General features: G+C 36.8%; 1 protein-coding gene and 1 long non-coding RNA gene across 35 annotated transcripts in view; one reads left to right on the top strand and one right to left on the bottom strand.

Annotated features, from left to right (window-relative positions):
- The window catches only part of LOC137487733 (uncharacterized), a 753,637-nt gene that overhangs the window by 85,182 nt on the left and 651,121 nt on the right, over window positions 1-17,334 (bottom strand). The gene's annotated exons all lie outside the window — the stretch shown is intronic.
- synrg (synergin, gamma) overlaps window positions 1-17,334 on the top strand; it is a 96,286-nt gene that overhangs the window by 14,016 nt on the left and 64,936 nt on the right. For 16 of the 34 annotated variants that reach the window (XR_015509165.1, XR_015509174.1, XR_015509173.1 and 13 more), the window contains exons 4-10: window positions 2,787-2,914; window positions 3,006-3,111; window positions 5,405-5,516; window positions 7,861-8,160; window positions 12,990-13,265; window positions 15,219-15,293; window positions 15,372-15,568. Coding sequence is in view for 16 of the 34 variants with exons in the window: in XM_087283817.1 (XP_087139943.1) it covers window positions 2,787-2,914; window positions 3,006-3,111; window positions 5,405-5,516; window positions 7,861-8,160; window positions 12,990-13,265; window positions 15,219-15,293; window positions 15,372-15,568 (1,194 nt within the window). In the remaining 18 variants the exon portion in view is untranslated. The remainder of the gene's footprint in view (window positions 1-2,786; window positions 2,915-3,005; window positions 3,112-5,404; window positions 5,517-7,860; window positions 8,161-12,989; window positions 13,266-15,218; window positions 15,294-15,371; window positions 15,569-17,334) is intronic. The other 18 variants (XR_015509177.1, XR_015509176.1, XR_015509175.1 and 15 more) reach the window with 2 other exon arrangements.

The raw sequence follows: 17,334 nt of genomic DNA, 5'->3' as shown, positions 1-17,334 counted from the left end.
GCAAACTGTTTACTGAGTTTACAAAACTTTATCAAACCTAATTATTTTCATAATCAATAATAAATACTGTTTAGTATTTATTTGTCATGTTGTTATGTGATTAAGTTAATCATTAAAAACGAAAAAACACATTAGTGGGAAATTTATGGCTTATATATTACAGGGCTCAACAATAAGGACTGCCCGATGGCCCAGGGTCAGCCTGAGAGAAGCTTGGGACAGTAGACAGGATCATTAATGGCCCGATTAGGACAGTGCTGCCTTGTCACTAAATATTAATTTGTCTGCGACTATTTGTAAATTGCGTACATTTTAAGTTTGTGCTTTTACGTCTTTAAATGCTATCTTCTCTGTGATGTCGTAAACACCATATTGCCTTTTGGTTCCTCTTATCTGATTTGATGTTTTGAGCATGCTATTATTTTTCTTAACCTGGTAACAACCAGTCCAGCAAAGAAACGGCAACATGGCTGCAACATCAGATTTTAAAATGTCTGTTTCTAATGTCTTGAAAGCAGACGTTTACGTGGGAACAACATGACAAAAAAATTAAGTGCAGTTTTGCACACTTTGCCATCAGTTTGACAAGTCAACCATCACATTAAAGTATTGAAATTCTAGATTCACAGAAATTATTTTTGACATATTATTTTAAAATATGTGGCAAAATGTTAGCTATTAACTTCTCTCTTTTTTTTTTTGGTGGGGCTAGTGAAAATTTTGGCAGGGCAAGTTAAAATCTGAACCACTGGCCTGATCAGACTCGTAAAAAAACTTTAGCGATGCACCTTGTATTATAATGCTGCATTTTAAAAGTTTCACTTCTGTTTCAGCTCCAAAGATGACAAAGATCTACAGTATATTTTTATATTTTTTAGTGCTGTCAATCGATTAAAAAAAATGAATCACATTTAAAAAAAAAATTAATCCCACTTGCTTTTCACTTTGCGATTGCGTTGAGCACCTGCCTCTGAAGGGTCTGTGCTCTGTGCACAGACCTGACACAGACACACACACAGACAGACACACACACACATAAAACGTGCGCAGGTAAGGACAGGGCAGCCGGAGCGACTCCCTTCAGATTCAACACGCATGATCACGTTCCTCAAATTTGCCTAAACTAAGCATTCTGAAGTATGGCTGTATTTCACAAGGATTCTGACACAACAACGCAAAGCATACACTTTACAAAAGTTGAGTTTAAGGAGGAAACAAGTTAAACTTAATGACACATTTGACATTTGATGCTGAAAGGCTTTGGAATAGGCTGTCTTTGACAGCTCGCGACTTCATCTTACACATTCTGAGTACAGTTACATAAGACATCAATCCTCCGATTTTAATATAATTAAGATATTACTCTTATTAAGAGACTACCATGTAAGCAGCTATTTTTGATTACCTTGAAAGACCACCGAGTCACGAAATGCGGAGGTTTTTCTTTCATGTCCCCATGCGGTATCAAATTCCATTAAAACAGAAGTCGAAAGTTAAAAATGAAACACCCAAAATTGCATGAAACTCTGGAGAGCCTGGTGATGCAACATTAATTGTTTTATGCTGACACTTGCCTTCAAAAAGTGCTTCCTTGGTCTTATCCATATTTCTTTGCACGTCAAAAAACACGTTGACCACAACAGGAGTAAAAAAAACAAACAAACTGCAACTCCATTAATTATGTTAATTTTTTTAAACGTGTTAATTATTTCAAATTAATTGCACGCATTAACGCACTAATTTGGACAGCACAAATTTTATATAATTATTATTTTTTTAATAATTGTTTGGGTCAATAAAGCAACTTTTACAAAAGCTTTTCTCTGTCTTGTTTTTTCTGTCTGGGAGACCGTAAGAAGTCCCTTTAGCAATTAGACATTTTTTCCCACTGCCATTGGTTTTTAAATCATTTTTTAAATAATTGTGTAAGTGTATTTATGCTTTTGCTGTTGTATGTGAGACTCTGTCTAATGACAATTTTCTAACCCCTGTAGGATAGACAATAAAGTTTATGGAATTTAATAATATATTTAATTTCAAACAAAGATTGCAAAAAAAAAAAAACTTTTAATCATTCATTCCTTTATTCATTTTCTTGTCAGCTTAGTCCCTTTACTAATCTGAGGTAGCCACAGCGGAATGAACCGCCAACTTATCCAGCACGTTTTTACGCAGCGGATGCCCTTCCAGCCGCAACCCATCTCTGGGAAACATCCACACACACACATACACACACACACACACTCATACACTACAGACAATTTAGCCTACCAAATTCACCTGTACCGCATGTCTTGACTGTAGGGGAAACCGGAGCACCTGGAGGAAACCCACGCAAATGCAGGGTGAACATGCAAACTCTACACAGAAACACCAACTAAGCCGAGGTTCGACCCAGCGACCTTCTTGCTGTGAGGCGACAGCACTACTCACTGCGCCACTGCGTCGCCCACAAACCTTTAATTTAATGTATTTTTAGCTTCTCTTAATTTTTACTCTTTTTTTTTATGTAAAAAGTTTTTGTAGCACATTAGTTTTTGTGTAATAAAATTTGGACTTTAATTGGATTTTTTTTATTATTATTAATTTAGTTTCAGTTTTGTCTTTTAGTACTGACTACTAAACGGGTACTAATGTATACACATCAATATAATATTGCGTAGCATCCTATAGAAAATATTCATTTAAAAGAGATATTGGTGAGGGGTGTACAGTATGTATAATTTATGTTGAGCACTGTAAACACTCACTGATTAGTCTCAGTAACTCTCTCCTGTTGTTTCCAGGGTGGGATGGCGATGGGCATGCAGACCCCTGGGATGCAGTTCATGGGTCAGCCTCAGTTCATGGGCATGAGGGCCCCGGGGCCGCAGTTCCCTGCAGACATACAGAAGCAGATGGCAGAGGAGCATCAGTAAGACTTTTTGGATTTATGCTGCCAGAAAGTTGTCTGTGCACCAGACCTGGTCTCTGATCAGTGTGTGTGTTTGTGTGTCTGTCTCCAGAAAACGACTGGAGCAACAGCAGCGGATGCTGGAGGAGGACAGGAAGAGGAGACAGTTTGAAGAACAGAAACAGAAGCTACGTCTACTCAGCAGCGTCAAACCCAAGGTGAGGAAGTCTGCAGGACAATAAAATGAACGTATTAACTTTATAAATAAGGGTTGTCCAGTGCTGCTCTCAGAAGGCTACTACAAAGTTTACCACCAGGAAGCCTAAATACTTAGAAGGAAATTTCTAGTGAGTCTGAAGACTTAGATTTTCCTTGGATCAGGTGTTTAAGTACGGTTAAATTTAGTTTCTGCAGGTCAGTGGATTTTCAGGATTCCCCTGCTCTAAACTTGAGTCCTGTTGCGATTTATTGAATAACTGTCTGACATTAATAATATAACTGGTGATACTTTACAGTTATGTCCCATCAGTTAACATGAATACATTTTCAAACATGAATTTACAATGAGTAATGCTGTTGTTTGAGTCTTTATTTATCTTTTTATTTGAGTTAATTCAAGTACAAGTTTCAAATATTATCTCATGTCTGTTAATAATATTAACTGATACAACATTTGAATTTAATAATGATTGGTAATTGCTTGAAATAACGTTAAGATTAACAAATAATTCAGATCTGTGTAACTAATAATAGGGAATGAAACATTGTTAAATATCTTTTGTTGTGCACTTTGTTCCAATCATGAGTTGTCAAATAATGCATTTATATACATTTTTATATACATGTCTATATATTTTCATGATTTCATGTTTATTTTAATAATTGTATATAATAGTTTATTATATGAATATTAGGGGTGCAATGGTTCTCAGTAAAAAAAAAAACGTATCGTCCCGTTGTTCTCCTAGGTTTTGGTCCGTTTTGAGATCCTGCGGTTCAGAATATGCATTATTAATAATGGTTTGTTGATAAAAACAAGTGCAACAAAGCAGTTCCGCAAGTGCGAAGACCCGTCCATTCACCTCTTAGTATGTAGCATCATGTTTTCTTATAACCTGTCGGTGTGTGCATGTGGTGTTTCTGTTTGTTTCAGCACGACAAGTGAAGGAAATAAAGTGCAAATGAGCAAGTGAGGCCAAATCACAGCGCATTGCTGTCAGTGTTTCAACAGACACTCAATATAAAGTCAGACAGACACAAAAAATAACGAATGCTGTTTTTTGTTGTTGTTGCAAAGATAGTCAAGATTAGTGGTCACTAACAGGCGGATCAAGGTCCGTGTCCGTTCCCAGAAGCATCCCATACAGATGCACAGTAGCTTCAGGGTGTTCTTCCGCACCCGATCGCTCCCGCTATTCACTCTGTTTGCCCACTGTCTGCTAAGAACAGTTTTCTTCTCGACTGACTGTTCCCGCTGAATTAAGTGAGAAGAGTCGAGGTTATTTACTACAATGGTGCTAAGTGAAATGGAGTTCTCTGGAGTCATAATTAAATCATTTAGAAATCAAAAATAAATATATTTATTGTTCTTTGAGTTGTTCTGTAAGCATTTTTTTTCTTAGCATAGTACAAACCATACTGTACCAAAGTCGTGACCTTAATACCATGATACATACCGAACCGTGAGTTGATTGAACCGTTGCACCTCTAATGAATTTGGTATTTATCGTGGTATTTATTGTAAAAATAACCATGGTATTATAGTTAGCTATTATATTATTATAAGACCAACATCATAAAAGTGAAATAAATAAATAGAAAACAAAGGGATAGTTCACCCAAAATGGAAAATTCTGTCATCATTTATTCATGCTTAACTTGTTTCCAAACTGTTGACTTATTTCTGTTGAGCAAAAAAGATATTTTGAAGAAAGCTGAAAACCTGTAACCATTGAGTTCCATAGTATAGTATAGTATAGTGTAGTGTAGTATAGTATAGTATAGTATAGTGCATATATTATTTGTTTTTCTTACTATAGAAATCAACGGTTACAAATATAAAGAAACTTATAAAGGTTTGGAACTACTTGAGGATGAGAAAATACTGAAACAATTTATTTTTGGGAGAACTGTCCCTTTTTATATATTTTTATAAAGACAGTATTTAGGACTTTCATTTAGTTTAACTTAATGCTAAAAACTAATGATAAAAATATATTTATATATATATATATATATATATATATATATATATATATATTTTTTTTTTTAATAATATACATTTTTATACTTTTGTATCTAATAATAAAAAATAAAACTACAATATAAACTAAAATGAAAGTCTTAGCTGAAAATATAAAAACGAATTCAAACTTAAAAAAAACAACAACAACAGTAGATACTATAATATTAATATTAGAATAACACTGATATTCAGTAGATTACTGTCTTGCTATATAATAATGCTCATGCTGCAGCTTCTCCAGACTCAAAACTGCTATTTTTGTCCAGACTGGGGAGAAGAGTCGTGACGATGCCTTAGAGGCCATCAAAGGCAATCTGGATGGGTTCAGCAGGGATGCCAAGATGCATCCAACACCATCTTCACAGTCCAAGAAACCAGGTACATCCAGTGACATCCAGCTGCCTGACAGCCCTCAGGCCGTTTGCATTTAAAGGTCCAGTGCATTTAAAGGCCTAGACACATTTTGACAAGGCCATGGTGGCTGTCAAGAGCTTAAGGACCTAACCAGGGATACACTTACACACGGCTACAAAGGGATAGTTCACTCAAAAAACTCTTTTATTATTCACTCGCTCTTTGTTCTTTTACAGTACATGACATTATTTTCTGGTGGAACACAAAAGGTGGATTGTAAAGGTGGATTTTAAAGAACTCCACTGGATGCTGCTCAGGGCGAGTGAAAGATGATAGTATTGTGATATTTGGGTGAACTGTTCTTTTAAAGTGTTACTGTTATTTCAAACACACTGTTCAGCCAAACAGCTGTTTTTTCCCCAGCAGCCACAAGGAGGCCCTCCAGATGTTTGCACTTAATTTCATCCTTTATAAAATGCATTATTCTTCACCTTTACATTCTTGCTATTTCACCCCTCATACTTGTAGATTTTTTTTTATTTGATGGGATTTTTATTACTTCCAATGTTTATAGTCAACCTCTGTAACTGTGTTTGTGGTATTATTTAGAAAGACAATTAGTTGTTAGGGTCCAAAATTAACATTTCTCAACTTTTGCTATTTACTGGTGAATTCAACTCAAAACTTACAAAAAACATTACAATTTTAAAGTCAGTAAAACTTTGCAATTTTTAAAAAGTCTTTTTAAATAAACATATTGGGGAAAATATTTTATAACTATTATTTTACAATTTAAATTTTCTTTTTAAGTGTATTTTGCATTTCTTTATTCCCATTGTGATTTTTTTTTAGCATTATTGGACCGATCTTCGGTCACATGATCTTTCACAAATCATTCTAGTATGATGATTTCAAGTAACCCTTTTCAAGAAACATTTTACAATATTGTCTTTACTGAAAACAGCTGTGCTGCTTATTGTTTTGTGGAAAAAATTGTTCAGGATGAATATATATCGCTTTTACACTGTAACAAAAATATAATTAATATAAATAGAATAGAAATAATAATAATCTAAAACATTTACTGTAATATTTGGTCAATTTTAAAGGATAGTTCACCCAAAAATTTTAATTTACTCATTAATTGATTTCAAACCTTTATCAGTTTCTTCTGTTGAACACATAATAAGATTTTTTAAAGAATGTTGTAAACCTATAACAACTTACATAGGATTTGTTTTTCTTACCTTGGATGTCTATAGCTATGTTTCCATCCACCTAGTTTTATGCACATTTTGGATATGCACATAAAACGACGATTGATGGAAACAGGAAAATGTGCATCAATTTTTAAAATTGCAGTTACGTATGCGCATAACTGAGTAGGACTAGGATAAACCTTTTATTCAATAAGAAGAATGGAAACACTTTTACGAAACAAATTCCAGTATGAGCATTAAAAAAGGTTGTGTGACTGTTATAAGAGATCATGTGATGATAAATATATGTGTAAATGGACAAATCAGCAGGCTGAGCACATTGTAAAACATCTGAAATGAACTGTTTCAGTGTTAGTGTTCATAGATTATTAATTACCTTCAGAACTGTCAAGAGCGTCTTATTAAAACGCCACCACATGTTCAGTGCTTGTTGGCATACTGTCTTCTGAGGCGCAAGTCATATATTAAATAAAGAAAAGATTCATGCAGCTTTTCCTACCGCAGCAAATTCAGTTTTTGCTTTTAATATTTGGCGCCATTTAATCAGGAAGTGACGATTTTGTTCTCTGACTCATTGGATATAAATGCGGCTTTATTCGCAGTTTTGCACATAAATTTAATTTGCATCTTTGTATGGAAGCAGCTAATGGTTACATGTTTTCAGCTTTCTTCAAAACCTCTTCTTTTGTGTTCTACAGAAGTAATAAACCTATTTGGGAGGTTTGGGACCATTAAAGGGTGAATAACAAGTGAATAATTTCTCATTTTTGAGCAAACTATTGCTTTAATTTATTCTTATTAAATAAATGTTTAACATTATCCATTAGATTGGCTGGCTTACATAAATAAGATGACCAATATGAAATAAGTGCCAAGAAAATCGTCAATTTTGGGCTTTAATTTTGGACCTTGCTTTTAGTTGTTTACTCATTTCCCAATTTCTTTTACTACATTTTAATTTCCAGTTGACTTTTTTTTTTTTCTTTATCTGAAGGCTGAGTTTTGGTGTGTCGGCCCCTATTGAAATTCAGCACCCGCCTGTTTTTGTCTGTGAAACTGTTTCTCATTTTTTCAGTCCGTCTGTGTGTGGTCATAACTCACGATGTGCGTTGTTGTGTCTGTCTCACTCTCTCGTTTGGTTTTTGCAGACTCATCGCCATCTCATTCCTCTGTCACCTCTCACTCCCTTCCTCCTGCTTTCCCCGACGACGACGACGAGTTTAGTGACTTTGTGCAGGGCCCCGTCGATGCCTTCTCCTCATTCCCCTCTCCCCCCCGCCCTCCATCCTCCCCTTCACTAAGAGCCGCTCATGCTAACCAGCCATTAGAGACGGGGCCTGGCCAACATCCGTCCTCCACTCTCCCTCCCTCTGTCCCTTCATCTCTCCCTGTCTCACCTGCCATCCAACACTCTTCTGTCATCTCCAGCTCACAATCTGCATTCCAAGGTAACTCCCCTCTCACTGTCTCTGTCTGTCTTTCTGTCATATCATCACTTGTTGTTATAGTGTGCAAAACAAATGGGCCTTCATTGTAGTCCAATCAAAAGCAGTAGTAACATATACAATAGGGTATATGCCGAGCTAGTGCTGTTCCCATGCTGATACACTTCCGGTGACCTGTTATTGTGAACTTTTTTCCATTTTATACGGTTCCTTATACAGCATTGATGTTGTAATATCATTAAAATACATTAAGTTAAATAAACTTTAGCATTTATTTGGTTGCTTAAGCGTAAAACGAGACAAAAAGCTGTTTACTCGCGCGCGCCCGTCAGAATCGGCAGGCTTATGCAGAAGCTCCATTGAATATAATGGGGAAAATAAATGCTCATATTATAAAGATATGGCGGGGAAAATGTAATTTATTGCAGTGCTTCTTGTACAATCTGAGACCCACTTTAAATCGGATATCACTCAGCTAGTGGAGATCGCTAATTTTTAAAGAAAACAGACCTTAAACGCACCGGATTTTGCATTGGCATTCAATTCGCCGGAAGCGCTTAACCCAGGTTACTGGCAAATTAAAAGTCCTATTAGCTTGCTTCGGCATATACCCCATTGTTTCAAAGTTTGGGGTCATTTTTTGGCTATGTTTTTGTTTTATTTTATTTTTTAGAGTTAGTCACATTAGAAATGTTATTTTGATGCCTTTTAATGCATAATTGCTTTATAAATGTAAATGTACCGTCTCATTTTTAAATGTTTAAAAGCATATGTAAAATATTTTTCAAGGTCATACACCACAGACTAATATAATATGCAGAAATAGAAAGCTGACAACCATTAAAAGGCACCAATGATGGAAATCATCTTTTGTATGCTTTTTGGACGGAACTGTGTGTAGGTATACTGTGTCCACAGTCATATTGGGCTAATATAAAGACAATAAGTCTCTCTTTTTTTTTTCCTGAAGTTGAAATAGGATCTGAATCACTCCCATTTTTAAGCCGACCGCAACATGACATAGGACTGCGGTTTACCCACCCACCCACCGAATTAGTTAACAGCTGCGTATTAACATATCTCCGTAGTAATGGGTATAATCACATCAACAAGATAGGACGTGCGCAAAGCAACTGGGATTAAAAGATCAGAATAGCATCTACTGTGCCTAAATTTGTGCGATTCTGCCTCGCCTCACTGAATGAACGTTTGCTTGCACCGCTTGTAGGAATGCAAAAGATTCTCCCCGCAAGCTATGCAGTTGTGGAAATACGCGATCTTGTTTCTCCCAGAATGATTGCAGATTTTCTTCTGATGACTCCTCCAACTGAAAGTTTGAACAGTACTCTTGCACTTCGTCCATTATTTTGGGCATCTCATCTTCCCGTTCTGCAAAGCCCACTCTCTGCTTTTTCGCGGGTCCACTGCCATGTCCCGCTACATCCACCCATGACCCACCTGCAATTAATCATATTGTATTTTTTTTATTTCAGACACTCGGATTATCTTCAGGGCCCTTAGATATAACTGACATTTTTTATTTTTGCCAAAATGACAGTACTTAATATTGTACTAGATATTTTCAAGATACTAATATTCAGCTAAAGTGCCATTCAAAAGCTTAACTTGGTTAATTAGGGAAGTTATTGTATAACAGTAGTTTGTTCTGTAGACATTAATAAAAATTGCTTATAAGGGCTAATAATATTGTATTAGGTATAGGGCTAATAATAAAATATTTAATATCTTAAAATGGTGTTAAAAATTTAAAAACTGATTTTATTCTCGCCTAAATAAAACAAACAAGTTTCTCCAGAAGAAAAATTGTTTAGAAAATACTGTGAAAGGTTCCTTGCTCTTTTTAACATTCATCAACAATCAATCATTAAACAATCATTTGGGAAATGTTTGAAAAAGAAATTCATATGGGCCAGCGAATAATCCACAGGAGGGTCTCTCTTTTTTTTTCTTTTATCTATTTAGTCGGACAAAATCTCAGTGTACACCTGTCCTCCATTTCCTAGTATGTTTTATTTAGCCATAACAACTGCCTGATTTTACATTATCCCTTACATAGATTACAGTAGTGCTTCTACTGTAGTTTTTGGTGTGCACATGACTGATCATATTTATTGTTGATGTTTTTCAATTTTGGTGGGTTGGAGAAATGGGGATTTTTAAAATTACCTTCCCTTTCAACTTACCACAAGTTCTTGTACATAAAAAAGAGTCACATTTACTGCTGATTTAAAGCTATACTGTACACAAAAATGAAACTATACTCATCTTTTTGTTGTTGAACACAAATGACAGTGTTAAGAAATCTTAGTAACTTGTAGCCATTCACACCTACATTACAATACTAATATAGTAACAATTCTATTGATATGAGTGGCTACTGGTTACAAGCATTTATCAAAGTATCATTTTCTTTGTTCAACTGAACTTTTTGGGCCTGTTGCCAGCCAAGCAACTTTCACTCATGAAACAGAATTTACATTTTAAAAACATTTTTTTAAAAATGTGCCCATAAACACTAGCTTGCTGTGTGTTCTTGATGTAGAGTCAAAAGTCTGCCGAGGTTTCTGATTCAGATATGACGGTCGCCATCTGTGAGATTTGCACAGTGATTCTGACTCAGCCGTCACCCTCCACCTCCCTTCAGTTTTGTCAGGTTGCAGATGGCGTCCCATATGCTCTTATAATTTAAGCTGGCGTTCTATCAGCACACCAGCATATGCGCTCTATGCCGATTGTGACAGCGCTCTGATAAGCAGCTCAGAGTCAAGTCTGCATGGATGTGTATGTTTGATAGACTTTAACCATTTAAGACAAGTTCAACTTTATTGGTAGAATTTATGACATCATATCTACTAAAACATAATTCTATTTAAACAAGAACTAAGAGACGATGTTCTCCTTGGGACAATTACCACTGTCTATTACTTAGTATATTTTCTATTGTTGCACACTTTCACTAGTGTGAGTAAAATTAGGGCATTTGTAAAACATTTGTCGGCCAATTGTACTGTATCTTCCGTAAATGTTTACTATTACTCATCAGCCTCTGTGAAAGCAGTCAGTGATTAAAATAGTCAATTGTAAAAGTGAATTTATGGTTGTAATTAAGTTGAATTCCTAATTGCGTCACTGCTTGTTTACCTCTCTGAGGGATTTTATCAAGAGAAGTGGTTTAGTCACAGTGGGTCACTGACTCTATTAACCTATAACCTGCCCTGTTGTTCCATATAAAGGGTGCATCATATTCCAAATAGAACATTTAGTTAACTCTGACAGAACAGGTTCACAGTCAGCAGTCTGCTTGCCTTAAGTAAACTGCATGAACTGCATGACTTGACTCACTGTTTGTTTCGACGGAACATCTTGCCAATGATAAAATGCAATAGTTAAATGTTAATGTTAATAATTAAATGTTATGCAAATTGGTTCAATTGCCTGTTATGAGTTGGGCTTAGTTTTTGTTTGCAGTGTAGCACAAAGATCAGCACATGCATTCAAAAGAATACGCTTAAAATTGTGGCAGTGAATGCAAGAACATACAGTTACTTCACTTCATATATTATCTATTAGTGTTGCACGATACCAAAATTTCTACTTTGATACGATACCTAAATTAAATATCACTATACCGATACTAAACCGATACTTCACCATAATTTTTCTTTCAAAATGTTATCCATTAAAAAACACTCAGTGTTTGCTGTCAGCTTAAACAGAGCAAAACCATTTTTAAAAAGTAAAACAAATATAGAAATAAAAACTAATGTTGTTAGCACTCCTTCCGAGCTGTTTTAACATAAATAAATAGTTGCAGGTTTATTTAAAAAACTTTAGACAAAAGTGCACATAACTTATTTTGGTCTGGTTCTCAAAAAACCTGAAGATGTGGATTGGTCCTCACTGTTTATGACACAGTGATCCCGTCATATTAAATGACGTGTACGGGGTAAATGACATAACGTGCATTTTTAGCTGTCCATGGTGTCATCTACTAATAAAAATGGGTATTTCTTAAAAAGATATACATTTATGTTGTTCCTCTGACAATATATTATTACAGCATCCCATAGCTTTAGATGATGTTTACAGATCTCTACTTTCATTTTTGTCATGTGGTGTGACTGTCTGAGTTAAGTGACCATACTGATATGAGAATATATCTCTGCATATCACATTTGTTGTGACATGATTTACACACAGTCTCATAAAAATGGATCTGCACAAAAACAAAATGTTAACTCTTATTGTAAAGATCTATGTTGAAGTACCATACCTATTGACGAGCACTTGCAACTAATGCTGTCACTCAAAAGTACCAGTACCAAAAAATGCGGAATCATATCACTTTGAGAGCCATGGCATTATGATAGTTTTTTTGTATTGGTATATCGTGCAACACTACTATCAATATTGGTGTACTTCCAATGTCTCTACCTTGGTTTAAATGCATTTACATTTAAGTGCATTGTTCAAGTTTGCATAAACTGTATTCCAGATGACCCTTTTTGATGGACTCTGGTAAAGTTTGCAGGTGCACACAAGTAAAAAAAAAAAAAAATGTTTTTTAAATTATTTAAGCTAAATTCTGATGTTAAATGTGCTTAGATTCACAACAAAAGGGATAATTTGAAATCCTCTATAAATACAAAACATTGTTTACTTTTATTATGTAAAATCTTTTGGATTTGGATGCTTTAAATGCACTAGGTTCTGGAACCGAGTTATTATCTTATACCTACACACAATTAAAGTTGTTACTTCCAAAAAAGAAAACCTAAATTCAATATGGCCTCTGTCCCAAACTGATTCAGGCCCATCTCTGGAGGAAAAGATGTTCTCATCATGTGATTTGACAGCAGATAAGAAGGCCCAGGTTAGTTTTAAGCCTCGACAGGCTCTGTCTGAACTGAATCCCAGAGCTCAGGTCACAGCCCAGTTTCACAGCAGCACCAAAGCCCGAAACTGGGCCCAAACCCAAGATGACTTCCATTCAGCCTTCATGACAGGGATGGCACCTGAGCCTCTTCCTGCAACACAAGCACCCCCAGTGGCAGACAACCCACCCATCCAGCCCACTAGAGCCAGTGGTGAGAAAAAAACATCTATGATTTTAAAGATCTGCCAGCTTCTCAAAATTAACACAACTCGCACCTCGAGTCTTCCTGGCTTCCCTCTATTAGCTAATCATGAGACATGCTTGGTTTAGAGGGTCTGATCTCCTGTCCCTTAAAAATCTTACTGAAATCTAAACTTGATGATTATACCTAACACCTTTTATTGAATTTCCAAGTAAACAAATCTTTCCTCTTTCTGCAGCTGTCTGTGCTAATGCAAAGTCAAGTCATTAACCAGGAGAAAATGCATGAGCTTAGATGCATTATCCTTGACGATGATGTGCTCTTGAGCATGACATATAAAACATATAATAAGATGATTACATAGACTTGTGAAGATCTGTACTGGATGAAGAAATGCTTAGTTAAGATCTTCTATCTGTCATCTCTAAAGTACTCCATTTGTCATTTGACAAATGTGCATGGGATTTAAATCGTATGGGATTTTACACCTTTATGCTGGGCTTGTTCTCTTAACGCAGGGTGCTCTTTAAATTCTTCCACTTCAATGTACATTTTCTTATCTGCACTATTTATTTTGAGTTTCTCTGCAATGATGTTTTTGGGTTACAGGTATACCTGTTTGGTTAGTCCTGAAGGGCCACCTTCATGAAAAGTTTAGACCACTACACAACTACCTGGATATTTCTTTTAGCTTTAAAGCAGGAGTGCCCAAACTCAGTCTAGGAGGGCCAGTGTCTTGCAGAGTTTAGCTCCAACTTGCTTCAACACACATCCAGGAATGTTCTAGTACACCTTAGGCTGCTTCTTAATTCCAAGAGCACACGGAACGGACTGATGTTTTTCTGTAGAGCTTTTTTGCCAACTGACCTTGGAAGAATGAAATCGTGAGACTGCGAGAACACATCCTGTGAGAAATGAGATTCCTAATGTTCACGTGACTTTTACGAATTTTTAACGGAAAATTACTCAAACATTACAACATTAATACAAGATAAATGATTAATACAATTTATGGTTTTATTAAGATTTTCATGTTAATGTTTATAGTCACCATCCTGACATAATCAAGTTATATCTCTGAATTTTAATAATAATGCTATGCTTTTCACCTCCTTTATTCAACTGCAATGACTTCTGGGACTTCTAGAGTGAGTACTGTGCTCAAGTCTGTATAGATGCATCCTCGATATTAAGGACACATTCTGGTTCTGTTGCGCGTCATCTGTTTTTGCAGTCTTGAGTATTGGAGCTGAACTTTGGCAGGTGATGATGATGTTACTTGACAAAACAAGGACGCAAGATTGCTTTAAGAACTCATATTGAGAAATAGCCCTAGTAAGAGCTTGATTAGCTGGTTCAGGTTTGTCCAATTGGGGCACCAGCCCTCCAGGACCGAATTTAGGCACACCTGCTCTAAAGACTTTGATTAGCTTGTTCAGTTGGGTTTGATTAGGATTGGAGCTAAACTAGGTGGACCCCCAGGATCAGTATTAGACATGCCTTGTTTTGCCTGTCAACTGAGCCCACTGTTGTTGTTGTTAACATAGAGACCTGTTGCATAATTCACCACTGATGATGCTTAGTTAGAGGTTTAATGGCCGTAGCCTCATTTCAGCTGTTTGCCTAATTTACTTCACCACAGGGCCCAGAAATTTAGCACACATCCACTTTGGCAATGCAAATAATGAAAGCCAGAATACAAAGCAAAGCTCTCTTCTCCATTTGTTCTGTCAATCTGTTTGTCGTGCAGACCCACAACTTTCGGCTCAAGGCAACTGAGCTGACGACTGAAGCAGTAGTCTTTAGTCTGTCTGTGCGTCAGTAGTACATCCGTGCTGGGCTTTGCCAACAGCAGGTGTGGGGGACGTCTGACTGTGCATGAGGCACATGGGATATATGCCTGATCTAGCACTTTTAGCTTAAAACTCCACAAACAACATCTCACTTTCTCAATTCTCACAGGTGTGGGTGCCTACCCCCAACAAGATATGCAACCCATGGTGCCAACCTGGTTGTACAATGACTCGCTCATTCCAGGTATATATTTTCAATATTTGGTTCTGCAGGATGGGTTTTATGTCTCAGGATCTAATGTCAAGTGTTTGTACTTCACAGAGTTATTCAAGAAGGTTCTTGAGTTCACCATGACACCAGCAGGCATTGACACAGCCAAACTCTATCCAATTTTGATCTCCTCTGGTCTTCCTCGGGAAGCACTCGGGCAGATTTGGGCATTGGCCAACCGTACCACACCTGGCAAGCTGACCAAGGAAGAGCTGTACACTGTACTGGCCTTAATTGGAGTCGCCCAGGTAAAAACTACAGAATGTCAACATGTTCAAATAATTTTACACCTTAACTAGTCAGTCCCTCCATATTTTTGTGACTAAAATGAATTTTGCTCATGCATTTATTTTGCTTTGAAAATATACACAAAAATGACACATGTTAATTCTTTATTCATTTTTGGTCCTCAAGAACCATTGATCCCTGTACTTTCTATAAAGGAAACACAGAGAGAGACAAGACTTTACCCCTAAAGCCTGTTGTGCCATATTTGAAAATTAAACCAACTGTATGAAAAGACATTCATGTTTGATGGCTACCTGGCTACATTTAAAAAAAATTATCTCCACAAAATTTTTAACAATTGCTTAATTTTGCGCTAAATTTAACAATCATGGAATTGCGAAATCATGGTTGATCTTGAGGCCAAAATGTGCGGAGGTCTCCTTAACTTTCTTTTCTATCCTTTGCACCGAGAGTCCCATGAGTGCATACTGTAGCTCTTTAAACAACTCATGGGACCCTTTCGGTAATAATTCATTTGTGATGCAAATTTAAAAGCTCAATGAGGAGCCCATCCTCCAGCGCTTTGGTTTTGTAGAGCAATAAAGAAAAGAAAAACTCTGGAGGATGCCAGCAGTGGCATTGAAAATGGAAGTTGACTTTAATGAATATTTCAGGAAAACAAATCAGATGGCCTCTTGGCAAAGGAGAAACAGTCATCTGGAAGGAGAAGGAGTTCTATTGTCTGACAGCATTGCTTTTTAATTTTGGCTCCCTGATGAAGGACGTGCCATAAATTCAGTGTTCCTGCACGAAGCATGTTAAAGTGCTCTTGTCTAATAGCTCACTAAATCATTGTTATGTGTACAGAGAATATCAGCTTTAATCGAGTCTTGTGTTTATAGCAGTGCCTCAGCCTAACGACTCTCAGTAATCAGCGTTTATCAGTCTGTTCTCAAAGATCTGTGCTACTTGTTATCATTGATGTTATCATGCTGCTTTAATGCTTCTCTTTTAATAGTGTTTAATAGTTTGGTTTATAAGATGGATGTGGTTTTTAGCTGGGCAACCCTAGAAAGCTGTTTTGCTGAATTGGGTACCAGTTCCAGTTTAACCCACCTGTCTGTCTACCTTTGAAAAGTAACCTTAAACATGTTCATTAGCTTATTAAGGTGCAATTAATTAAGGTCGATGGTGCACAGGATGTCCACCCCAATGCTGTGTTCACACCAGACGCGGAAGGAGCGTCAAGCGCGACTGATTTTCATGTTAAGTCAATGCAAATGCGCAAATAGACATCCTGCAACGCGAATGGCGTGACTCGAATGGTGCGGTGAGAATGGCGCATAAACCAATCAGGAGCTTGCTCTTGTGGGGGCGTGATTGTGACCTAGCACCTGTTGTTGGTGTCTCGGGGGAAATCCTCCAGCTGACACCGACAACCAAGTTCATCAAACTGGGCTGGGCTCTGTCAGAAGCCCCGCTGAATGCCTCCATCCAGGTAAAGTTTCTGGAGGAGTTTATGAGCTCACAGAGCTGGATGCACCTCTGAAAAGATCCAGTGGACTTAGACATGGCCCTAAACATATCGACGCTGTTTTTCTGCCTTCATGAAGCACATAAACACTGTAATTTTCTTCATAAAATTCATTTTGGCCATTTAGCAACAAAGCTAGAGTAACTGGGCAGACAGAAGCCCTGCCCATCACGCAAATTCGCGTGTGTTCTTAAGTGAATTTGACACGTGAATGATTTATCCGTAATGATTTATTGTTCTGCGTCTGGTGTG

Source organism: Danio rerio, chromosome 15 (assembly GCF_052040795.2).
Source record: "Danio rerio strain M-AB ecotype USA chromosome 15, GRCz13ab, whole genome shotgun sequence".
Classification (NCBI taxonomy): domain Eukaryota; kingdom Metazoa; phylum Chordata; class Actinopteri; order Cypriniformes; family Danionidae; genus Danio; species Danio rerio.
Note: the sequence above shows the minus strand (reverse complement) of the source record. Positions and strands in the feature narration are given on the sequence as shown.